Source organism: Notolepis coatsorum (genome assembly GCF_963971535.1).
Source record: "Notolepis coatsorum genome assembly, chromosome: 6".
In the NCBI taxonomy this organism is placed as follows: domain Eukaryota; kingdom Metazoa; phylum Chordata; class Actinopteri; order Aulopiformes; family Paralepididae; genus Notolepis; species Notolepis coatsorum.
The window spans coordinates 142096904-142124018 of NC_140170.1; the positions used below are offsets into that span (position 1 = coordinate 142096904).

At 42.7% G+C, this 27115-nt stretch overlaps 1 protein-coding gene across 1 annotated transcript in view; it reads left to right on the forward strand.

Annotated features, from left to right (window-relative positions):
• Positions 1 to 4726: 4726 nt before the first annotated feature.
• LOC311229683 (SRSF protein kinase 3-like) overlaps positions 4727 to 27115 on the forward strand; it is a gene marked incomplete at its 5' end in the record, with an annotated part of 45454 nt that continues 23065 nt past the window's right edge. The window contains 6 exons of the mRNA XM_084315758.1: positions 4727 to 4976; positions 16281 to 16389; positions 18612 to 18699; positions 20895 to 20982; positions 25827 to 25933; positions 26064 to 26229. Coding sequence (XP_084171884.1) covers positions 4727 to 4976; positions 16281 to 16389; positions 18612 to 18699; positions 20895 to 20982; positions 25827 to 25933; positions 26064 to 26229 — 808 coding nt within the window. The remainder of the gene's footprint in view (positions 4977 to 16280; positions 16390 to 18611; positions 18700 to 20894; positions 20983 to 25826; positions 25934 to 26063; positions 26230 to 27115) is intronic.

Here is a 27115-nt window from a genome sequence, read left to right on the forward strand (position 1 = left end):
TAATTTAGTTTGACAGTTAATGACAGTAAATGAGTTGAAGAATATGGCCACCAATGAATCCTTGTGTTGTGTTAATTACAGCACCATGAAATTATGTAGATGAAAGAATAGCAATACCTTGTGTTATAGGGACTGTTACCTTATCATTTCATTGAGCTGTAATTGACACAACACGCAGATTCAATGTCCCCAATGACATCACTGGTGGCCATATTCAAAGTAATTTACTCTCAATAACTGTCAAACTAAATTAATGTGTGCAAACTGCAAAACTGTTTTTGGATGTGTGTGAGATTATGTGCAAAATAAATCAGCATTGTTTTTTGGTGAAATTCCTCTTTAACACATACTGTATGTTACATTTGTTATAGCAACACAAATGGAGTCATTTCTAAACACATCTGTATGCGTTTGGTTAAAGCCACTATCCATGATATTTTTGACAGAATCAATATCAGGTATCTACAATCTTGGAAGAGTCTGATCTCTAGATAGAAAATATGCATCCAAATGTTTTACAAACATTACCAAAATAAACAAATTTATTATATCCCCTGAAACACAGAGGTTACAATTAAAACCTAGTATTTATATATTGTCTAGTGTTAGGCCTACTCCCTTCTATCAAGAGCTCAGTCAATCAACTAAAAATGTTTTACGTTCGGATCATGGATTGGGCCTTTAAGTACAACACATCCTGTGTCATTCCAACACATCCCTTTAGAGAGTGAAGTTTGAGGCCTATGTTGTAAAAAGGAGAAGTGTGACTAGAATAATTGTGTTGAATGAAGTGTCATGAGCAGGTCTCATGCCAGACTACTGAGGAGAATAATGTGTATGAGATTCCATGAATTGATTTTAGCATAAGTGTCTCACGAGCTATAGGTTTATCTTGTCTCTTTTTCTGCATTACCCTTTTTTGTTTTTTTATTATCACAGAAGCTACAGAATGTGTACTAATATATTTGGAGTTTTGGGATCAGAACTGTGAGATACCACTCTGAAATGTATAAACATCAGAAACAAATAACAAGGGTGTGAAATGGTATCCTCAACAGGGGTGCACCGATACAGATATCGGATTCGAGGCTGCATGGGCTAAAAACAGCTAGGGTATAGCCTACAGGTGTGGAAGACTATACTGTTACTGAAATCCGAGCCACATGTAACATATGAAAGCAAAGCAAAGCGGTTGGATTATTATAATTATTTTCACTTGAGTGGCATTATTGGCACATATAGAAGTATATTTCATCTCTAACAGAGATTATATATCTACATTGTGTCCAATGACCCCTAAAGTAATGGTCATTACTGTTAAGTAGCGAGTCAGATCGGTAGCTACTCTGTATTGACCAATACTTAACGTTTGGGACTTATAATCAATATCAGTAGTAAAAACAAACATAAAAAGTGTGGTATACTGTAGGTGCATCCCTTATTCTCATTGAACTACTGCAAACAAACGGTATGTGCTCTGGTTGTTGTGAATCAAACAGAACTAAACCTTGATTTTTCAGCCCTTTAAAATCTGTTCTGATTTCTGTATTTGATGTGTTATTATTTTATTTTAAATGTTTTATCTCTGGCCATATTGGACTCATGTGAATGTATTATTATTATTTCTTTTAGGTGTGTTAAAAGTCTCAAATAATAACATTATTTTTTTTACATGTGTACTAACTGTAGCTCACTGTGGAATGTTCCGGTATGTGCTTACTTCAAATGTTTGGTGTTTAAACATTCATTCAGTATCCTAGCCCGAGGGGTTCCTCCAGCTAGTCAAATCTGATCTCAATGACCAAACTGCTGTGCACTGGGGGTCTTAAATGTATTTTTCATATTATGTAATTATGTCTGTAAGTTGAAAATAAATTATATGAATTTAGCTCTAAAGCAAAAATCTATTCAAACTATATTGTATATTTATGAACTTATAAACATTTTGTAGTTATGTAGCTCATTCTCACCAGCAAGTGTGGTGGTAGCATACTGTACATGTAAAGGCATTTCATTTTGCAGTATGAGTTGAATCACAAGTTTATTTTCATTATTTGGGGCTGTTTCTAAGGTTTTTTCTCATCATCATTTCTACACAATAGGCATATGAACTGAGGGTATAGGCTACTAAAAGCCTGCCCTACATGTATGAGAAGGTGCATTAATTTGACTAAATAAAGTGTCATGTTGAAATCAACACAGCTGCAAATATTTTTCTTTCTTGAAAGAAATACTAGAGCATGGCACTTATGTTGAATTTAGGCAGTGGTGCTCACTGGTCTGGGACCCCGGGGGTCCTTGGGGAAGATCCAGGGGTTCCCCAGAAAAATGGCAAATAATTTTATTTCACAATTTCATTCACTAGAAGTTCGCCCAATGAGAGCATAATGATAATACACTTTATTTGTATAGGACCTTTCAAATAGACAGGTCATAGCAATGTAGAGAATAAGATAAATGTAAAAACAATACAAATATTGACTACCCAAACCGTTTAAAACAGTCTTTCTTCCTGCTTGATATCCACACAGTTTAAAACATGACAGTCTTTCTTCCTGCTTGATATCCACACAGTTTAAAACATGACAGTCTTTCATCCTGCTTGATACCCAGTTTAAAACATGACTGATTGAAAACTTTATTAACATATTGCAGAATGGGTACAATAGAGTATGGAATGCAGACCAGAGAAAGACTTTCGTCTTGTTTACACCAGGGTCCCCCATTTTCAATTCATCATGACATTTATGACATACACGACGACATACAGATATACAGTACTGTTACACATGGTACAGTACAGAAGAAAGTGACAGTCTTTCTTCCTGCTTATACACAGTTTAAAACATCACAGTCTGTCTTCCTGCTTGATACCTACACAGTTTAAAACCTGACAGTATTTATTCCTGCTTGATACACACAGTTGGGGATCCCTGAGACATAACGGCCTAATGTGTATCAATTCGGAGGTCCTTGACTCGAAAAAGGTTGAGAACCACCGCCTGCCACAATATAACCCCCCACCCCCCAATTTATACAGAGAAGAATAGAACTCTGAACGGTATTGAGAGTTTGCAACAGATGTAGTTTTGCTCCAAGCCTTTTGACCCCCAGCCAGGCGCGCGCACCACGCGACCCGAGAGACAGTAGTTGCAGTAGTTGGAGAAGGAAACGTGGAACAACAGCTGTTAAAAACACAGGAGACGACGAGTAGTAGGAGGATTCTATTCGGTAAGTGGTTGAGCTAATGGTGAATGTGTAACGTTACTGTTTTATTTTAAATTATTATTATTAGAAAACGGCTAACGGTATTTCGTTATTTTAACACTGGAAATACGCACGTTTCAAGGTTACAACCGCAGGCTTAATACATCTAAACCTAAGGTTAACGTTGTTGCTCAACGTCAACAGTCAGTCAGTCACCCCCGAGGGAATCGCTTCTCTTGGTATGTAACGTTAACTGAAATCTACAGTCTGGATTTTGTACAGATAGCATTTTTTTTGTACAGCATAACGGTTTTGCTGATGGCCTTAAAGATTCCCCCCACTCAAAATTAAGTGTTTTATGGTTCAGCATAATACAGATTGTTAGTTGCGCAAAACTTGTCAACATAGTGGAGTGCCCTTGTTCACATTCTTCCCCTGGAGAGGGAGAGCCTCTCTGTAGGCTTTCCCTGAAATCTGAGTTGCGCATGTGATGTCACTAATAGCAAATAGGTCAAAACCATAAAACCTCAAAAAGTCCAATATGTGGTAACTAACTTCACTTGACACCTTTAGCTTCAGCATACACCGAAAGCTGAGTAGGTATTGCCTTGGAAGAATATATTGCGGCTGACTTGAGTTCCTGGTAAATATCAATTATATTGTCAATTTACACATTCATAGATCGTTGCGTTCATAATGAGAATAGAAATTCTACTAAGCCATTTTCAGTCGTTTATTGAACAATTTGGTGGAGAAAAAAACATTTATACAAATTGTTATGAAACTTGTTTAAGAGTTTAAAATACATTTGAAGGGGAACAGGGTAATTGATTTTGCTTTTTTTTGGTTTACATTACATTTAGTCATTTAGCTGACACTTTTATCCAAAGCGACTTACAAGTTGTTTACCCCACGCTACATGACGAGGGTACATAATAATATTTACAAGAATGGCACATAGGCCTATATGCTAGCAGTCCATGTTCTGTCAGGGAGAGTTGAGTTGAGTTGAGTTGAGTTTGCTGAGACACGTTCAGGAGCTATTTACGTTGACATGCCATTCATAGAAACCCAGCTAAAAATAAACACATTCACATACACATTGCTCTTTTTGAAATGTCATGGCAAATAAAGTTAACCTATTGCATATATAGAGACCTTTTCAAACTTGACAACATAACCATTATAAATGGGGTTTGCTAATGTCAATCACTGCCAGCCCAGGAAATAAACCTGGGCCCAAGCTGTTCCCCTGGCAACGCAATTCCTCCAAAAAGTATTGTTTTTTTTAACTTACTGAATGGCAAAATCCTGTATAGGCCTATCATGGCTGGCTTTATTTTCAGAAATAACATTTAGTGTGTGTAAACTATCTTCTCTTTAGGCCACCTGAGTAACGCCTGCCTTTGAAAGTGAGTGTGTCTGCATGCCTTCTTGTTGTACCGTTAGGTCTCACTCTTTGAGAAGGCTATCTGGATCCAGGTTCCTCTTAACCGCTGTCTGTGGGTCTAGTTGGAACATGAACACTACTCGTCGCTCGTCGTACGCTGTTGCTATATCGGCCCTTTCCATTACCTCACCGCCGTCACCGGGGACACCAAGTCCACCTGCCGAGCCCAGCCCTCCTGCCACACCAGAGGCAACAGTCCCAGAATCAACCCCTACCCCCAGTGCACCCACTGGTAGCCTGCCGACTTTGAACCCTATGTCAACGGGGATCTTGGAGTACGATGAAGAGGAACAGGAGAATCCAGATGATTACTGTATAGGTGAGCAGCTTGTCAAATACTGTGTTTTATCCTATTCAACTTGTATCTCGTCATGTCTTCTTTCATCCCTTGCCATGCTGCACGGTTACAGGTGAGGTAGGGATGCAGCGAAACAGATACTGGTATTGGATATCCATGGGTAATACAAGGTATCGGTATCAGAGAGAATTTCTGGCAGAAATCAAAGCAACGTGACTAGGGATGGGTACCTTTCACATTTGAACCGATACCGGTACCTGTGAATCGATACCGGTACCCAACGGTACCTTTTTTCGGTACTTTAGTCTCAAGAAATTTAATTTACCTACCTCAGTCGTAAAAAAAAAATCCAAACTTCAAATAACTACAATTTCGACAGTTTTCGGCTTGTCATTGCTCCGACTGCTTTGTTGTTGAATCAAGTCAAATCCTAGGTAAGCATATATTGTGCGTGTGAACGTTGACATGAAAAGAAAAAAGTAAAAAAAAAAAAAGTAAAAAAAAAAATTAATAAAAAATATTTTTTTTTATTTTTTTTTTATTATTTTTTTCGGTTTCTCACTTGATACGATACTCGGTAGTACCGACGTGTTTCGGTTCGGTACCTCAAAAGTACCGAATTCGGTACCCATCCCTAAACGTGACTTGATTTGCTGCTTTCTTGGCATACAGAAGCATGCTAGATCTCTCTAATGGGGAAAAACGTATTATATCTCAATCATTTTTGTCCAACGACCCAAACCTGATGGTATTATTGAGTCTATACTGGATTTGAATAGTACTCGGTGTTGCGGCAGTAGACTGTCATAGACAAGTCGTGCCGAGGGGCTAAGTAGAGGAGTACAAACAATTGACGCGCCTAGTGAAATAATTCCGTTCCCACGTCCAGAAAGTACTTTTTAAGCTTTTATTCCTTCGCTTCATGAAGCAACACAATACACTTAATTACATAAACTAATATTCTGATACTGATGCGTTCTAATGATACTATAGAGTTAATGTTCACGCTCACGTTCCTATAACTATCTTGCGTGTGGCTTGCGCTATTGTATGCTTTCAATATTGCACGGCTTGCGGTCAAAAGAAATTATGCGCTCCTACTCTCACCCCCTCTCTCCGTGAACTGTCAACAAACATGAAAAGATGAATGAAACTCCATAAGAACACTCCCATTACCGCCACATCCCTGTGAACACGCCCACCACCTAAAGTGACAGTACAACTAATAATACAACATAAATACAATACTGAATGAGAATACTGAGACCTCCATTACGGCGCCTACACTTGGTTGATACTGAAGTTTAGGACTCGGGATCGGTATCAGCAGTGAAAAAAGTTGTGTCGGTCCCTCCCTACAGTAGTTACAACAGTAAGTAAGTAATTTCCCCACAGGAACAATAAAGTGCACATAATCTCACATACATACAAAAACAGTTTTGCACACATTAATTTAGTTTGACAGTTATTGAGAGTAAATGGGTTTGAATATGGCCACCAGTGATGTCATCGGGGACATTTAATCCTTGTGTTGTTTTAATTACAGCTCAGTGATATGGTAACAGTCCCTATAAAACAAGGTATTGCTATTATTTTCATCTACATAATTTCACAGTGCCGTAATTAACACAACACAAGGATTCAATGTTCAGTGACATCACTGGTGGCCATATTCAAACACATTACTCTCAATAACTGTCAAACTAAATTAATGTGTGCCAAACCTCTTAGAGTTTTTGGACGTGTTTGAGATTATGTGCAAAATAAATTGGAATCTTTTTTTTGGTGAAGTGCTCCTTTAACACTTTGATTGCCACGCAGTATGCCCATCCTTATGCCCAGTCTGCCACCGCTGTAAGCCTATGGAGATGTTTACCTTCTTTGCAGGGCTATAACCTTTTAAATATTATAGCTATATTGACATTACTATAGCCCATTCAACATTGGGTATCTATCGTTCCGGATGTGGGAACGTTATATTTTTTCATTCATACATTGTACATTGTTGTGTTAATACCGTCGAGATCGAGAATATAAGTATGTTTTTAAGCTTTTCTGCTGTAATTCCAAAAACGCGAGTTATAGGCCCTGAAGCATATGATAGATTATCGATTGCCGTTTCTTTCCTATACAAGCTATATTAAAAAATTCAAATGTATATGATCAATATACATTATGCTTCATCATGCGTGAAGGAAAGGGGGGGGGGGCGTTTATAATTCCTTGATCGTCAGTAATGGCTTTATTTAGTATGGGTTGATACATTGATCAGATTTGCAAACAAAGAAATGGACAATCAAGCTGAAAATGACGTTAGATTCCTCTTACCGTTCGCTGATGAGACTGGAGGAAAAATATTCCAATTATTTGACGTCGATCTGCTAGATCCATTTCCCGTTTGTATGACGCAATAAACGCCGAAATCATATAGATTATTGCGTTTCGAAAGCGATCCCATGCACTCGAGTGTTTGTCTGGAGTCCCGTAACAAGATATTACTGCCGGAGGGATTTCCTCGATGCACCAGCGCCACTTCCGGTTTGGCGTGGAGTGTAACTCGCCCTATCATCCACCAGGCGGCGGTATTGAGGAGTTGCAATATCAGACAGGGTGCAGCTGCAGTCCCGCAGGGAGGCTGGATGAATTATGAATGCCATGGTGAAAAAATTTAATATTGATCCTAACAACGAATTATCACGTTGTTGGCGTTCAACGCATGGCGGGTAATAACGAATTATGACGTTGTTGGCGTCCAATGTGTTAAGGAATGCACTTTGACTAGGCATGGGCAGTAGATCTATATAAAATGTTATGTTATGGTTTATAATTTATTGCATCTGTGTATCATAACTTGGGTGTGTTTTGATATTAATGTAAATTCCAGTTTCAGTTTGACACACACTTCCCATTACCATGCAGTCCAATATGATAAACATCAACTGGATAATCTAACATCATGATACATATTGATATCAGAACAAAGTCCTTCTGAATATAATTGTTTATTTCCCCCCATATGGTCCAACCCTAGTTGTTGTGAAGGATCAGATTAAACCGAATATATATATTTATTTATATATATATATTTAATTGTATTTGTATATCGTTTGATATCCCCTGTATATTCCTTGTACAATATGCACTGAATATCCCTTTAGTCTACTAAACAGCCCATAATAGTTTCATTCTACCATTGGACGAGAACCTGGCGCCAGGTTGCCATACCCCTAGGTCCAAGTTCAATCGTGCCGCCCAACATGTTGTGGCAAGCCCCGGTTCCGCGCAGGAATATGTCGGGCGAAATACGAATGGTACTATTTGTTCATAGCGCATATATATATGGCGCAAGTAAAGTAGAACTTTTTTAGTCCAGTTCTTTACCCTCCAACAGAGTGACAGACGCAAAGCCTCCCCACGACGCACGTGCGGTGTAGTAAGGCCTACTTGGCCCCAGAATAGGCATTGAGATATCGTGTAGATTAATAGTTGAATAGTCATAGTTTGGCACTATACCGTCGAGTTGGACGTATTCTATTAAGCTAATAATAGTCTATTTATGTATGGTGCATCGTTCGGTTAGAGTTCTAAAGTTATCAGTACCCCCATCGTTCCTGGCGTTATCTGGACGCTTAACCAGGCTGGGCAGACCCCTAGTGGTGCTTGCATCCGAGGAGCTCCGGGCCAGGGCGACCGGACCTGTATATTGGATTACTCTACCCGGACGACGGCGAGCCTTCCACGGCTTGGATTATGCTTTGGGTGCTTTGATTATTCCATGGATAAAGGCCAACACTGCGGAGTGTTGGAACTACCCCCCGGAGAGGACTCCAGGTGAGACGGCGCTCTACACCAGTGAGGTCGCCTCACGTCTCTCCGTTGTGGACCGGCAGCTACCGTCCACCAGAGGGTCCAGCTGTGTTCGTCTGCGGACCGAGGTTCTGTGGGCACCGTGTTCAAGACTTTGAATTCTCCCAAGAAATCGTCGGCCAGATGGGATACCGCCAGCGGCTTCTCTAACCCCCCCCTCCTACTGTCTTACAACCAGCGGGACCCCCCCCCCCCTTAGTGTATCCAGCTATAATCATTTAAGTACCATCGCTATAGTTTCCTAAATATCCAGGTTGTATACTTACTCCCTGCGTAACCAGAGATTGGACATTCAATGTTGATTTACCTACGAATACTCATTTGCCATACAAGTGCATATTTCAAATCATAAGTGTAAACAAGTGAACGTTGTATATACCTTTTGCTATATTAAACCTTCGATTTGTACATTTGTGTGGATTCGTTTCATCAGGTGGGAAAGTGTTCATCATACTTATATCATGTACTGGATGGCCAGAAGTTAAAGTACAAGAGGTAGTGGTATTAAATACCATATCTAACAATACAGTCAGGGAATTGTACCCCTCAGTTACAATTGGTCCTTCGAGCCGGATGGTAACTAGTGTAATAGTAATATAGTGTTATTAATATTGAAATGGCCTATGATGAACACTCCACGAAACGGTCCTCCTAACCTAGAACGCCCGCGGCGCAGACGACAGACACCTCAGTACTTAGAGGCTTACACTGTCAGTCAACTACCTAGCCTTCGACAAACGGTAAACGCGGTAAAAGTAGAAAGTAAAATTATGTCTGACCTTAACGAGCAGGTTTCCCGGACCACAGAGGCCCTAGTAGGTCCTAATGTCACTGACCAAGCTCACGGTGGGGACCAGGAGGGAGCGGACATGCCTTTACCCCCCGCCACTACCCAAGAAGTAGTTCCCGACCACCCCCGGGAGGAAGACAACCCTACAGAGAGAGAACTCTGCACGGAAGAAGAGGAGGAGAGCGCCGAGGAAATAGAGCTCCAGGACTCCCCAACGAGTACCCCCAGGAGCGGCTCACGCAGGAGCGGCTCACCTCCACAACCGCCTTCCCCCAGCGAAGCGGAGAGGATGCTACAACAGGCGTTCCTCGTCAGCCTGACAGCCTCTACCGAACGCGATCGACTCCAAGCGCAGACGCTTAGCGAGCGCGAACATTTTACCATTGAAAGAGACCGTCTCCAAGCACAGGCGCTTAGCGAGCGCGAACAACTCCAAGCGCAACAACGGAGCGAAGAAGAGCGCACACGCCTGGAGATGAGACGCCTTCAGACAGAAGAGAATATGGCAAGAGACCGGGCCGACGCCCAGCGCGCCGCTGCCGGTGCCCAAAGAGAAGCAGATCTCACCAAGCGCGAAGTCGAGCGCGACAAGTTACAAGCGCAGCTAATGGAGCAGCTGATCCGCAAGGCAACACCCTCTCCCTCCGCCAGGGGTTCAAGGAACTCGTCGAGACAACAGTCAAGGGCAGCGTCTCCTCAACGAGCAAGCGACCCTGAACTTGACCAACAGACCGAGCCTAGACCCCCCGCAGACCCCCTTCCCAGACCGGTCCAAGCGAGACCCAGCTACAAGGAAGGAGCAGCATACACTGCGGAGAAGCTAAATAAACGATTACAGGATCTGGAAGATCTGATAGAGGAAGAAGAGGGAGAGGAGGAGAACCAAGCCCGACGACAGCACAGTACTCCACCGGACCAGGAGGTCCAGTACAGTCCAGGCTATACCCCCGCGGCGCTGCGCTACAGACCCCCGACTCTATTCGCGGGTGAGCACGACGCACGACCAGCCCCGAGGAATAGCACCTGGACCAGCGGGCCATGGTACCCTGTCAGTACCAGCCCACAGCGAGGCGCAAGAGGGGACTCGCCCAGGAGGTCTCTCCCCCAACGCTCGCCGATGTATCAGCCATCCACGGCGTCATACATTGCCACGCCGTCATTTCCAGACTTCGCCTATGAGAGTCGAGCACAGTACACGGAGCTCCGGATGTGCTTAGAGACAATGATGGTGGATGTCGCTGATGAACGCCACAAGTATGCAATATTACTGAAGCACCTGAAAGTACCGCGAGCGCACAATATAGCGCTAGCCTATGCCACCTCTTCGACACCATACACAGCGGCCCTAGCGGCGCTGGACCAGAGATATGGACGTATATGGGATTACGTAATCCAAGAGATAAGGCATATTGATCGCCTACCCCCAACCACGGACAATCGCTCACTAGACGACCTGTCAATCAAAGTGCAGTCCCTGGTAGGGATGCTGGGAGCGCAACGGGAAAAGGGCATGCATGAGCTATACGCCAACTCTAACGTCGAGAGGATTTTGGAGAAGCTGCCACCCGCAAGACAGGAGCGCTTTAGGCGGCAGAGAGACTACCGGGATCCCAACGGCCCCGAGCCATCCCTCCTTGATCTAGCCGACTTCCTGGCGAGAGAAGTCAGCAGCTTACGACTAGATACATTCGGGCGGAGCACGCCAAGCTCCAGAGAGGGACCCAGGAGAATAAATGATGGAAGAAGATCGGTGACTGTCATGCACCAATCAGAGTCAGTACCGAGCAGTAAGAGTCACAGCACCCCCTCGAGAAAAGAGAAGTGGAAGATAGCGTGTCCCTACTGTGAGAAAGAACACTGGCTGTCACAATGTGACCTATTCACAAAGATGAATGCAGAAGAAGTGAGTCAATGGATAAAGTCCAACAGGCGCTGTTATCGATGTGCGCGGCCACACATGGCAGCCGAATGCCGCCTAAAGAAAAGGTGCAGCCGGTGCGATGGAGCCCATCTAGATATACTACACGAAAGTAACGGAAGACGGCCTCCACCTGCACCACGGAGCGGCACCAAGGCAAGTGTCATGTACATTGACCCCGCCAGCAGCAGCGGCGCCCAAGTGCTCTTAAAGGTAGTCCGTGTGACATTGAGCTACCAAGATAAAGTCATGGACACTTACGCCGTCCTTGACGACGGGTCAGAGAAGACCCTTCTGCTCGCGTCCGCTGCGGCCCAGCTGGGACTGCGGGGGAGCAAGAACGAAATGATGATTCGGACAATAAGAAGAGATTTAAAGACGATATAGGGCGAGAATGTCTCCTTCACTATCGCAGCAAACGGGCAGCCAGAGCGACGGTATAAGATTACAAATGCTTTCACCAGCCAAGAAATAGGACTATCGCAGTACACCTACCCTGTCACCAAGTTGATGGATAAATATGTGCACCTGCGCCAATTACCTATCCCGCTCATAGACGGCGCTACCCCGACCCTGCTGATAGGCTCCGACCATGCAGAACTCATAGTCCCGATTGACCGGGTACATACAGGACCCCGAGGCTGTCCTGCAGCAGTCGAGACCCGCCTAGGGTGGACCCTACAAGGCCCCCTCGCTAAATCTCTCAACCGAACAGCAGCCACTAGCTGCCTCCACTCCAGAACGACAGAAGAAGACACCACTCTCCTGCAGCATGTCGAGAGGCTATGGACACTAGAGACAATGCCCTTTAAGAACGAAAAGAAAGATATTCGTTCTAAAGAAGACATTTACGCCATCAACCTACTCGAGCAGGGGACAAAGAGAGTCACAGTCGGCGGAGTGATGAGATACGCAACTCCACTCCTGAGGCGAGAGGGAATGCCCACCTTTCACGCAAAGAAAGACGCCACGGAGCGCTATCTATTGAACACGGATCGGCGCCTAGCCAAAGACCCCGCTCAAGAGCGTGTGTACCGCGCTGAGATTGAGAAGCTAATCACAGCGGGACACGTAACAAAGATTGACATTAAAGAGGCCGATCAGACGACCGAATCATGGTACGTGCCGCATCACAAGGTCCATCACAACGGCAAGGATCGCATTGTGTTTAACTGCAGCTACCAGATCGGATCCCAAAATCTGAATAAAGAGCTCTTGCCCGGCCCCACACTCGGCCCCTCCCTACTAGGCGTGCTACTGCGCTTCCGCCAGGACAAGGTGGCTATCAGCGGGGATATCAAAGGGATGTTCTTGCAGGTGAGACTAGTAGAGGAGGACAAGCCCCTGCTGCGGTTCCTATGGAGAGAGAGGATCGGAGATGAGAACCCAGCCATCTACCAGTGGGAAGTACTCCCCTTCGGAACCACATGCAGCCCGTGCTGTGCTACATTTGCACTACAGAAACACGTCGCAGAGGACCCAACAGCAGATGAAGAGGTCCAACACAGTGTGAAGAACAGTTTCTACGTGGACAACTGTTTACAAAGCGTTTCGACTCAAGAAGAAGCCGAGGCTCTCCTAATCAAGTTACGCGCCTCCCTGATCAAAGGCGGCTTTGATCTCAGGCAGTGGGCCAGCAGTGACCCGCACGTATTGCGCAGCCTCTCCCCCGCGGACAAGGCTGCCAGCAGCGAGACCTGGATGGCGACCATCCCAGGAGAAGCCCAAGAAATGACACTAGGACTAGTCTGGCGCTTCAAAACAGACTCGCTCCACTATAGACACAAACCCTTGGCTCCAGAGCAGGGACGGTCGACGGCGATACCGACCACCAGACGGAGTGTGTACAGAACACTCGCCAGACAATATGACCCGTTGGGATGTATTCTACCTTACACCACCAGGGCAAAGATGATTGTACGAGCACTATGGGACAAGGACCAGGGCTGGGACGACCCAATACCCGCACACCTTGCCTCAACATGGAGAGAGTGGGAGACGGAACTCCGCTCACTCCCAGGCGTCAATATACGCCGCAGCTTCTTCCCATCCACAGTGAGGCCAGAGACATGCGAGATTGATCTACACGTCTTCAGCGACGCCTCCGAAGTAGCCTACGGATCGGTGGCCTACTTGCGTGCCCAAGAGAAGGGAGGAAAGATACACACTGCTTTCATCCTGGCCCGCTCAAGAATAGCCCCACGTAAGCAACAATCTATCCCACGTCTAGAGCTCTGCGCAGCCCTAGCAGGAGCGCATCTAGCCACGTTAATCCAACGTGAACTCACCATTCCGGTGCACAGAACAATCTTGTGGTCAGATTCCACGACAGTACTCACATGGATCAAGTCTGATTCATGCAGATACAAAGTCTTCGTGGGAGTCAGAGTCACCGAGATTCAAGAGCTAACAGAAGCAGCGAGCTGGCGGTATGTGGACACCAAACACAACCCAGCTGACGTCATCACCCGGGGAATGTCTCTGGATGACCTAACCCGTCGCAACATCTACAGTGACGGACCAGAATTCCTCAAGCTCCCGGAAGGAGAGTGGCCTACGCCCACCCCACGGGAAGCAAGTAACGAGGAGGCTGAGAACAAGAAACCTATGTTCTGTGGACTGAGCACAGTCGCCTCCACAGACCCCAACATAGATGACTGCATTACCCTAGAGAGTGCGCAGCAAAAGACAGCCCTGTACGCCGTGCTTGGGGCCCAGACTGTGGCGGAGGAAGTCCTAATGACAGTCCTCACGGAGATCGAGGGAGTATTGAACTCAAAGCCCCTCGGTTACGTCTCCAGTGATGTAGCAGATGTCGACCCAGTCACCCCCAACACACTCCTAATGGGGCGGCTGGACCCCGCGCTACCCCAGACAATGTACAGGCCTGAAGAAGCGAACGGCCGAAGAATGTGGAGGTACAGTCAAGTACTAGCTGACAAGTTTTGGAGCAGCTTCCTACTCCACTACCTACCGTCTCTACAGACCCGCCAGAAGTGGGTAAAAGAGAGAGACAATTTGACAGAAGGAACAGTCGTCATGATTATCGACCAGTCACTACCCAGAGCTATGTGGCCGGCTGGCCGCGTAAGCAAAGTGATCACCGGTGCCGATGGCAAGGTCCGAGCAGCTGAAGTACTCGTCCAAGGGCGTACTTATACACGACCCGTGGCGAGGCTCATAGAACTGCCCCGACTCCCAGATACTATCGATGATGACCATGACCCCATGACTTTGTGAGTTGACTGACCCTTACAGCGGACCTTGAGTGGTAGACAGTGCGGTTAATCTGTCTCTGCTTAGCTAATTAGGTGGGACTAATTAGGGGGCGGCTGTTGTGAAGGATCAGATTAAACCGAATATATATATTTATTTATATATATATATTTAATTGTATTTGTATATCGTTTGATATCCCCTGTATATTCCTTGTACAATATGCACTGAATATCCCTTTAGTCTACTAAACAGCCCATAATAGTTTCATTCTACCATTGGACGAGAACCTGGCGCCAGGTTGCCATACCCCTAGGTCCAAGTTCAATCGTGCTGCCCAACATGTCGTGGCAAGCCCCGGTTCCGCGCAGGAATATGTCGGGCGAAATACGAATGGTACTATTTGTTCATAGCGCATATATATATGGCGCAAGTAAAGTAGAACTTTCTTTTAGTCCAGTTCTTTACCCTCCAACAGAGTGACAGACGCGAAGCCTCACCCACGACGCACGTGTGGTGCAGTAAGGCCTACTTGGCCTCAGAATAGGCACTGAGATATCGTGTGGATTAATAGTTGAATAGTCATAGTTTGGCACTATACCGTCGAGTTGGACGTATTCTATTAAGCTAATAATAGTCTATTTATGTATGGTGCATCGTTCGGTTAGAGTTCTAAAGTTATCAGTACCCCCATCGTTCCTGACGTTATCTGGACGCTTAACCAGGCTGGGCAGACCCCTAGTGGTGCTTGCATCCGAGGAGCTCCGGGCCAGGGCGACTGGACCTGTATATTGGATTACTCTACCCGGACGACGGCGAGCCTTCCACGGCTTGGATTATGCTTTGGGTGCTTTGATTATTCCATGGATAAAGGCCAACACTGCGGAGTGTTGGAACTACCCCCCGGAGAGGACTCCAGGTGAGACGGCGCTCTACACCAGTGAGGTCGCCTCACGTCTCTCCGTTGTGGACCGGCAGCTACCGTCCACCAGAGGGTCCAGCTGTGTTCGTCTGCGGACCGAGGTTCTGTGGGCACCGTGTTCAAGACTTTGAATTCTCCCAAGAAATCGTCGGCCAGATGGGATACCGCCAGCGGCTTCTCTAACCCCCCCCTCCTACTGTCTTACAACCAGCGGGACCCCCCCCCCCCTTAGTGTATCCAGCTATAATCATTTAAGTACCATCGCTATAGTTTCCTAAATATCCAGGTTGTATACTTACTCCCTGCGTAACCAGAGATTGGACATTCAATGTTGATTTACCTACGAATACTCATTTGCCATACAAGTGCATATTTCAAATCATAAGTGTAAACAAGTGAACGTTGTATATACCTTTTGCTATATTAAACCTTCGATTTGTACATTTGTGTGGATTCGTTTCATCAGGTGGGAAAGTGTTCATCATACTTATATCATGTACTGGATGGCCAGAAGTTAAAGTACAAGAGGTAGTGGTATTAAATACCATATCTAACAATACAGTCAGGGAATTGTACCCCTCAGTTACACTAGTCTTCCCTTTGCATTTGTAGGTGGGTACTATCCAGTAGAAATCGGAGACATCTTTATTGACCGTTACCAAGTGGTGAAGAAGTTGGGATGGGGCCATTTCTCTACCGTGTGGCTCTGCTGGGATATGGTGTGAGTATAGTGATGACGCTGATCTGTCAAATAACTTCTTATCTATCTATCTATCTATCTATCTATCTATCTATCTATCTATCTATCTATCTATCTATCTATCTATCTATCTATCTATCTATCTATCTATCTATCTATCTATCTATCTATCTATCTATCTATCTACCCCCCCCCCCCCCCCCCCCTCCCAGTGAGCTGTGGTGTTCCACAAGGAAGCATACTAGGACCGCTACTGTTCCTAATTTATGCAAATTACATGTCGTCAGCTTGTGACTGCAACTTGTTCCTGTTTGCGGACGACTCAGCCCTGCTGGTCTCTGACAAGAACAAGTTACAGGTTGAAAAAACCCTCAGCTCGGAACTAGGCAAAATCTGCATATGGCTCGCTGATCACAAACTATCATTACACCTGGGTAAAACAGAGTCCATTCTCTTCGGTTCAAATAACAAACTCAGCAAGGCCGACGGCTTCTCAGTTACAGTGGGTGACAATATTGTCACAAGGAAAGATGAAATTACATACCTAGGTTCCATCCTAGAGGCAAATCTTTCCTGTGACAAAATGGCATCCAATGTAATAAAAAAAAGTCAACCAACGAACTCGATTCTTGTACCGGATCTCCTCTCTGGTAAACAAGAATACCCTGAAGACTCTGGCAGGAGCACTCAGTCAAGGGTACTACGACTATGCTTGCACCTCATGGTACCAAAGCACCTCAAAGGCGCTAAAAACAAAATTACAAACATCTCAAAACAAACTGGTCAGACTACTGCTTGACCTTACTCCTAGAACCCACCTCACCCCTGCCCACTTTGACAACCTAGTATGGCTTAGAGTAGACGACAGAGTACAGCAACTTGCAATGGGCCTGGTCTACAAGATACACTACACGACTAAGATACCCATGTACATGTCAAAATACTTCCCAAAGGTCAGTGAATACCACGACCACAACACCAGAGGGAGTTCCACAAATCACGTTAAACCCAGATTCGGCTCAAACAAGGGACTAAACACGTTTCGCAATTATGCCACATCAATGTGGAACGCCCTACCCAAAGCTGTAAAGGAATGTGAATCACTACCCACTTTCAAAAACACTCTCAAAGAACACCTACGGGAGACTGCAATTCGAAACTGGCCTCTGTAAATGTCCTAACCCAACCCCCTCCAATGTACAGTAAATTACCTAACCCAAGAATACACAAGACCCTCTTCTTAGAACCAAGTATGGTTTCGTCGATATTCCAATGTACAGTTTTGCCTGTACAGTTTCCCCCACCCCGCCTACCCAACCCCCACCCACCCAACCACCTCCAATGTACAGTTCCCCCCACCCACCTACCCAACCTCCTCCAATGTACAGTTTCTTCGTCAAATGTATATACTCTCTTTTTTAGACTCTTTTTGTATCACAAACAGTACTGTATTTGCAAATCTGGTATGTCATAAATGTATAGATGTAGCAGTACTGTCTATCTGTATGTCGTGCATGTCATATATGTTATGATGAATTGAAAATGGGGGACCCTGCTGTAAACAAGACAAAAGTCTTTCTCTGGTCTGCATCCCCTTAACAATTGTGTGTATTGAGCTGTACTGTACTGTACTCATTTTGCAATCTGTTAATAAAGTTTTCAATCAATCAATCAATCAATCTATCATCTATCTATCTATCTATCTATCTATCTATCTATCTATCTATCTATCTATCTATCTATCTATCTATCTATCTATCTATCTATCTATCTATCTATCTATCTATCTATCTATCTATCTATCTATCTATCTATCTATCTATCTATCTATCTATCTATCTCTATCTATCTATCTATCTATCTATCTATCTATCTATCTATCTATCTATCTATCTATCTATCTATCTATCTATCTATCTATCTATCTATCTATCTATCTATCTATCTATCTATCTATCTATCTATCTATCTATCTATCTATCTATCTATCTATCTATCTATCTATCTATCTATCTATCTATCTATCTTGTCTGTCTGTCTGTCTGTCTGTCTGTCTGTCTGTCTGTCTGTCTGTCTGTCTGTCTGTCTGTCTGTCTGTCTGTCTGTCTGTCTGTCTGTCTGTCTGTCTGTCTGTCTGTCTGTCTGTCTGTCTGTCTGTCTGTCTGTCTGTCTGTCTGTGTCTCTATCTTACTGTAATATAACATACAATAAAATGTTCTACTGCAATATGGACCTGTGTGCAGGAAACGACGTTTTGTGGCGCTGAAGGTGGTGAAGAGCGCTCCAACATTCACAGAGACCGCACTGGATGAGATCAAGCTTCTCAGATGTGTCAGTGTTACACCTTTCATAAGCTCATTATTACTGCAGTAGTATTTCATTACTGTAACAGTAGTTCTTCTTTGATGTATCAGTGTTACACATTTGATAAGCTCATTTTTACTGCAGTAGTATTTCATTAACAGTTCCTCTGAGATGTGTCAGTGTTACACATTTACATTTAGTCATTTAGCTGACGCTTTTATCCAAAGCGACTTACAAGTTCTGTACGACAAGTCATCAGGAAGGGCACAACTCTATCAGCTGAGTAACAATGTTCATCAATGTTCATCACACCTTTCATAAGATAATTATTACTGCAGTAGCATTTCATTAACAGTTATCCACAGCAGTAGCTGCTGCCCATGAGTAAAACTCTGCAGCTCTTACAGCTCTTTTTTTTTGCAGAAGAGCAGCAATGTTCAGGCATTGTGAGATTATTTTCTGAGAAAAAGATAATTAGTCGTGTTATTTTAGTGTTTCAATCTTTTCGACTTTTCACAAACTGTTCTCTTAGCTTGACAACATAAACATTCTACATGGGCCCAAGTATATTTCCTGTTGCAGTGTTTGCTAATATCAATAGCTGACAGGAAATAAACATGGGCCCAAGCTGTTCCCCTGGCAACAGAATTCTTCTGAAAAGGTCTATAGAGGGTCCAGTGAATTCTTCTGGCATGGGTTTGGACCACTCAGCTCCTAGCAGGCAAGATCTCAGTGTCAGCGCTAATCTCTGCTAATTTGATAATTGAGAGTGATTATCTAGGGCCTAGATAATCACTCTCAATTATAAAGTTAGGCCTTCTATCTGTATTATGGTGATGGGAAATGCTATCTCTAATTATATTTCAGAATGATCCATGTAAGCCATGGACATAACATCAGTATTGTTGTTTATGGGTTAGGGGGAAATCAATACAGTACAATATCATAGCACCTTCTCCTATGATGTTGTATTGATTTATCATATTAAGTATCAGTATCTATGTTTACATTTCAAGGCTACTAATGAAATTATAGCCATCATGAATTAATTAATCATTGCGTTTACGTAGCACTTTTCTTGACACTCAAAGTTCTTCACAATGTAGAGTTGAAATTGCCTCCTCTGACACCAATGTGTAGCAAGCAACCAACCTTGGGCTATGCTTGCTGTGTTCCCAGCTGTATATGTCCCGCTACGCTTTTCTCGCTTTCATATCACAGCCAGGCAAATTAACATAGACTGAAATTAACTAGATCTCCCAGGCAATGGTATGTCATGTAATTTTATTTGACTTACTCAGAAGCATTTTATATGACCTAAACATAAAACCCAGGCCACTTATTTATCAAATAATTTACAGGAATGTTTTGGAGTTGTATTTGGAGTGTATTTCGTGACTGTAGGGCACTGTAGGGAACGTCAGGGTACACGTCTGACCAACTTCCAGTGATGAAGCTAAGCTACGCTAACGGAGCGGCTGTTCCCTAAGCCTAATGCATGCACAGAGACAAAAAAGGTATGTATCTTCTTGTCTAACTACAGGGAAGATGTTAAATAAGCTAATTTCCCAAAAAGTTTTCCTTTAACCTGAAGTTGTTGAAATGGTCCACTTGCTAAAGATTTCAACCAAGAGTCTGTCTTGTTTACTGGGGGCTGGCTGACATCTTGATTAGAACATACAATTAGTTATTTTCACTCCCAAGTCGCATTCAATTCATCATGAATAAACACGATGAGAGTAAACAGAAAGACTCTCCGATGGAATTTTGAGAAATTGGACCATAGACCATTCGTTTTTCATCAAATTGAAAGAAAACGACAATGCCAATTTCTTCATTAAAATGTAATGACATTACCACCCATGATAATACCTTTCTCAAAGTCAACACATTCTCCTCCTTGGCTAGCGGCTGCATATATTTTACTATCTCTTCCTGTATCTTAATTTTACACTTTTACAAGCAAAATGATTTGCTTGGGAATTATTTTCTCTTATTTTATTAGTGTGCTGCAGCATGAAGCTAAAAACCACTGCTTTACTCTATGAAATGCAAAGTCGAAGTCTTTAAAGCTTAAATCATGTTGCAGTGTTACAGCGTAATAGGTAACCTGCTTCTCATAAGAACCTCTGATCACAGCATGATTGGCCTGCACACATATCATTTATTGATATTGGGATATTTGACGTTTTTTATACATTGTTTATTTTCCCGGTCAACAGGTAAGGGACAGCGACCCTAAAGATCCTAAGCGTGAAGCCATTGTCCAGCTCATCGATGACTTCAGGATCTCTGGAATGAATGGAGAACGTATCCTTTGCAAAAGACCATTCAAGTTTTTCGACCTTATCGTATTTCTATAATATGACTATTATTGTTTCACAAATAATTACTGTAGTAGAACTTAAGCAGTCGGAGGCATACAGTTTGATCTACGATAACAAAACTACAGAGTTCATCTGTAGACAACTGAATAACATGAATCACACACCATCTTATATACCGTTAGCCTCATGCGATAATTGCCTAAGTAATCTTTAAAGATTTTTGGAAAAGAAGAAAAAACGAACTTTCCAGCAAATGTGTAAGAGTTTTTAATTTATATTTTGAAAATAAGTTCCACAAAGTTTGCAAAAATTGCGTAACAAAATAAGGTGACTTTTAACAAAATGTCGTGACTTAGGCATTTTTCCTCTTACATTACATGCATAGTACATGTCATACACTAGGCAGTTGTTTTACTTGCCTAAGTCATGCGATCGCCGTCTGTGTATGTAACGTTAAAATGCACAAGTCACACGAGTGAGTTAGGCAGATGGCGATTTTTGAATGTAACAAGCGTTCTGATTGGCTGAGGACATAGGCACTAAGCCAGGGCAGCAGTGTGAGGAGAGTACATTTAGGCAGAAATCTCAATCTGGCAAAAAAATTACTCAGGTAATTATCATATGAGGCTAACGATACACTGATTGTCTGAATACACCTGCTATGAGAATATAACTATCGATCCAATATTATACCCTTGTGGTTTTATTTGATTTCCAACAGGGCATTTGACATATCAGTGCTGAGAGGAGGTCATGTTGTTGTGTTCTCTACTAAGCTGAATCACACAGATTGTTTTGACATAAACCAGGACATTGAACATCTCTGTGCGCATTCTCCTGACAAGCAATTACAATTATGATGAATCACTATATGGACGTCATGAAATATACGTTTATGCGTAAAAGAATATTACACAAATGTTTCTTGCAATGATCATGAACAATTTTAATCACTTCATATTATATGACAATTTTACAATAATAAGGCTATGACGTTATGCCATAACTGACAACACATCACTGATTATTGACAGGAGAATTATTGTATCTGAGAGACTGAATCAATTGACAAACAAATAAGCACTTAAGTGACCTAAGCTACTCTCATCAGCTGGCAAACACGGAGACGTACTTGGGAGATGTTAGTTTAACCCATATGTCCTGAGCCCACGTGCTGTCTGGAGAGGTTAGTTTCACCGATATGTCCTGAGCCCACGTGCTGTCTGGTCGTCTCGTCCTCCAGGCCAAACTAAGTTCAGTCTCAGCTTTGGTTTCATAGACAAGTCGGAAGACACTGCCAGTCTTTGCCCTTCCTCCTGTGAGTCCCTAACACTGACCTCACTATAGAGGGTCCTGTAACCAGAGACCCCCTTTACATAGGTTCATCACTGACACCCACAACAGATGTGAATCCCATATTGTGGCCTCAAATATCCCATCACTGTCTTGGTTCAAGCCATCCTGTGTTCTATAGGAACATAGATGTTAATCCATAGTGTGGTCTTAAATATCCCCTCACTGTCTTGGTTCAAGCCATGCTCTGTTCTATAGCAACACAGATGGAAAACCTCTTTCTTTTATGATGCCTTAACATAATCATTTGGAGATGACGCTGAGTGATATAAATAACATATAATGATACATGTCCCATAGGAGACATAATTATGGTTTTAAGAACTATTTAACTTCCAACTACCTGTACTTGCCATATAAGGTTATTTAGCTAGGTTTGTTTAGCCTCCAGAATTTAAGAACATGTGTTCTGTGACCACCACAGTATTAAACAGTTTCATCCTATAAACATTTTAAATACATTGCCCTCACAGCGATGGACAAGGTGAGACTTAATACACCAGGGATATTCAACTAAATTGTTCAGGGGGCCACATTGTCAGAAACCCAAGGACCTCCCCGTGCTATGAATATATGTACACTTGACACAACACACAACCACATTTTCACAACTTTTATTTAACTACATTGCAAAAGTAGTATACTTTAAAAAAAGAAGTGCTTCATTTATGTGCCACATCTGCAACATCTCCTGCAAAAAGTGCTTCATTTATGACTGTGCAACAACTGCAACATCTCCTCTTCAACATTTCAATATAAAAATAAAAAAAAAAAAAAAAAAAGTGCATGATGTGCATCTGAACATTCTAACATCAACACTTGAACAAAAAAACACATTTATAGTGCAGCTGAGCTTATGAAAAAGTGCTTCATGTCTGTGCAACAACAGTAAATCACAGCATCTTATTAGCACTTATTGTCCACTCTTAACTCTCAAACATCAGGGGGGGTGGGGGGCAGACAGGCCTAGCCTACATACACACATCTAATGAGAGAGATTGCACTTCTTTGACTGGGCAATGGCAGAGAAAGAGGGTTCATAGGAAGTTTCAAGTTTCAAGTTTCTTTAATAGTTGTCATACAGAAGTACAGAATACTTTCATACAAAATGCTTCTTACTGTTACGCTCCAGAGACTGTGCTAGACAAGATAGTATCAAATAACATAGTATAGCATGTACTGTGAGGCAAATGCTCATTTGTCAAGGAGGCACGGTTGCTTGTTTTAATGGCATTCATGTGAGAGAAACTGGATTCATAGGTGTATGTTGAGCCAAACATTGTTAGCACAGATATTGCCAGCGTTTTTATTTTGGGGAATGTGTTGACATGAATACACTTTATCCAAAATGTTGTGGTGGATTCATTCTCAAGTGCCTGCTTCAGAGCAGATGATGCTTGCATGTCAATTATTTCAAGTTGCAGGAGACCTTCATCAATGTGAAGTGATGCAAGGAACTCTTGTCCTTTTGTGGAAATAGCAGCTACATTGGCAAATGGGTTGCTCACAAAATGCATCAATTCTCTGGGCATGTCAAATTCATCAAATCGACTTGCAAAGTTTTCCCTCAATTTATCAATGAAATCTGTCATTAATTGAGTGACTTTTGGCTCAATTGTGCGTGTGAACGTTGACATGAAAAGAAAAAAGTAAAAAAATATATATATATATATATATATATATATAATATATATATATATATATTAAAAAGAATTATTTTAATTTTAATGTAATCTTTTGCGGGCCGGTCAGAATCATCCCGCGGGCCGGATCTGGCCCGCGGGCCGCCAGTTGAATAGCCCTGGGAGGATGTCATTGATTGAATTACATTCCCCCTTTCCCAGTGTAAGAAGTGAACATGGTCTTAACCTAGACTGGATGAACATTATAATTAGACTTCTTGTATAATTCTATTCACATCATAATTAGTTTGATTCATATGACATCATTTATGAATTTATGTAAGACCATTATCGATTTTCTACTACATTATGATTAACGATTGAATTGTCTCATCTGGCTTAAACCCAAAGTGTGCCCAGATGGGTGAAGTCGTATGTGGCTTTGCAACGACGTCCATGTTGCTCATTGTGCTAGGTTGCAATGATGATAAGGGAGCAAAGGGAAGCGAGCACATCTAATCTCCACACCCTCTCCTACACAGAGATCAATGCTATTAGACAGGCAGGGTAGGGTGCATGTTGTCTGATGAAAGTCTCCTCGGCCCAGACGTCATGTTTTTATTACCTTCATTAAATTAACTGTGATATGTGTGGCGAGTGTGGCAGCCTTACGCTTTGCTCTTCAGGATATACTATTTACTAGTTTGTAAACATATTTGCTTTCATTTAAAAATGAAAGGAGAAATTTGGAAGGAGAAATTTGAAAACTACCATTGTGATCATACAAAATAATTTTGTTTGGCTCATATAATTATCTCTATTCCATGATTGCCCTACATGTGACTTGAGTGTTGAAATGTACACGTGAGTATAGATGCATAGAGTACTAATATTGGGTATCGGCTTGATACCTGGCTAAAATACTCATACTCTGTATTGATTAATTATGTCACAGATACCAAGAACTCAGTACAAGCTCAATGCTATCTAATGATAATGAAATAATAGAGCTAATCAGTTGAATTAGAAAATACAATGGGAGATTGTGAGGTATTTTTTGGGGGGGGCGGGGGGGGGGGTAGAAAATGTTCAATGTCAAGTGAAGTACTGATATCGGTACTCTATCAGCGAGTACTCAAGAGGAAGTACTCGTACTTGCAAAGAGTGGTATGGGTGTTAGTGTCTCTACATGTGGTATGGGTGTTAGTGTCTCTACATGTGATATGGGTGTTAGTGTCTCTACATGTGGTATGGGTGTTAGTGTCTCTACATGTGATATGGGTGTTAGTGTCTCTACATGTGGTATGGGTGTTAGTGTCTCTACATGTGATATGGGTGTTAGTGTCTCTACATGTGGTATGGGTGTTAGTGTCTCTACATGTGGTATGGGTGTTAGTGTCTACATGTGGTATGGATGTTAGTGTACATGTGGTATGGGTGTTAGTGTCTACATGTGGTATGGGTGTTAGTGTCTCTACATGTGGTATGGGTGTTAGTGTCTCTACATGTGGTATGGGTGTTAGTGTCTCTACATGTGGTATGGGTGTTAGTGTCTCTACATGTGGTATGGGTGTTAGTGTACATGTGGTATGGGTGTTAGTGTCTCTACATGTGGTATGGGTGTTAGTGTCTCTACATGTGGTATGGGTGTTAGTGTACATGTGGTATGGGTGTTAGTGTCTACATGTGGTATGGGTGTTAGTGTCTCTACATGTGGTATGGGTGTTAGTGTCTACATGTGGTATGGGTGTTAGTGTCTCTACATGTGATATGGGTGTTAGTGTCTCTACATGTGGTATGGGTGTTAGTGACATGTGACTATGAGAGTCTATCCTTGATCCGGGCTCTTCAGACGTCTGCATGGTGCTGGAGGTCCTGGGCCACCAGCTGCTGAAGTGGATCATCAGATCCAACTACACCGGCCTCCCACTGCCCTGCGTCAAGAGTATCCTCAGACAGGTGCCTTTCTTGTCCACTTGATCTCACTCTGCCCATGTTTTACCATCCAAAAAAACGGTAGATTGTCCCCTTTCTTTGTTCCCTGGTGATGGCGTAGTTATGGTTCCTCCGTTCTTATTTCACATGGCAGGTTCTCCAGGGCTTAGATTACTTGCATTCAAAATGCAAGATTGTCCACACAGACATCAAGCCGGAGAACATCCTTCTGAGGGTGGACGAGGTGTACATTCAGGAGCTGGCAGCCAACACCAAGCTGTGGCAGATGCCGGTGTTCCCTGCTCCCTCCAGTTCCTCAGGTCAGTGATGCTACTAGCAAAACACTACAACATTAGTCTGGTCCTGGTTTACTTTTACAAGGACAATGTGTGGCAACACTTCGTATGAAGCTTGTGTGTATTAAAGGTGTAGTTATAACTTATAATGGATAATAGACAGGTATTATGTTTTATAAAATGACTATGTTAGAAATATTTAGAATATTAGAAAGCACAATGACTTATAACAGCATGTATCATAACCACTGACATACTGTGTGTGTATATATATATATATTAGGGGTGTAAAGGTACACGTATCCGTATCGAACCGTTTCAGTGTGTACCGTACCGTACCGAACGGCTGTGTACCGAACGAATACAACGGTATGTTAACCACTAACGACCGCCCACCGGCCGCAGTTTTTTTCACAATCTAATAGAATTATTATTATTAAATTCTTTTTTACAAGTCTATTATTAATTTCAATATAGAATATTCGTTGACAGCCCTACAAGTACAATTAGTTGCTGCACACTACATCACCCCTGAGTGGAACATGGAAAGCCAAACTTTCCCCCACTGTACCGAAAACCCGTACCGAACCTTAACTTCAAAACCGAGGTGCGTACCGAACCGTGGTTTTTGTGTACCGTTACACCCCTAATATATATATATATGTGTGTGTGTGTGTGTGTGTGTGTGTGTGTATATATAGATATATACACAGTATATAATATATATATATATTAGTGCTGTCAGGTGATTCAAAAGATTTATCTAATTAATTACAGGATTTGTAATTAATTAATCTAATTAATCACATTTGAATCGCATAACCATTTTATGCCTGATATTCTATATTCTATAATCATATTTCAAATTGCATGTGTCCGGATGGCAGAATTCAGTACTGTATCTACAAAA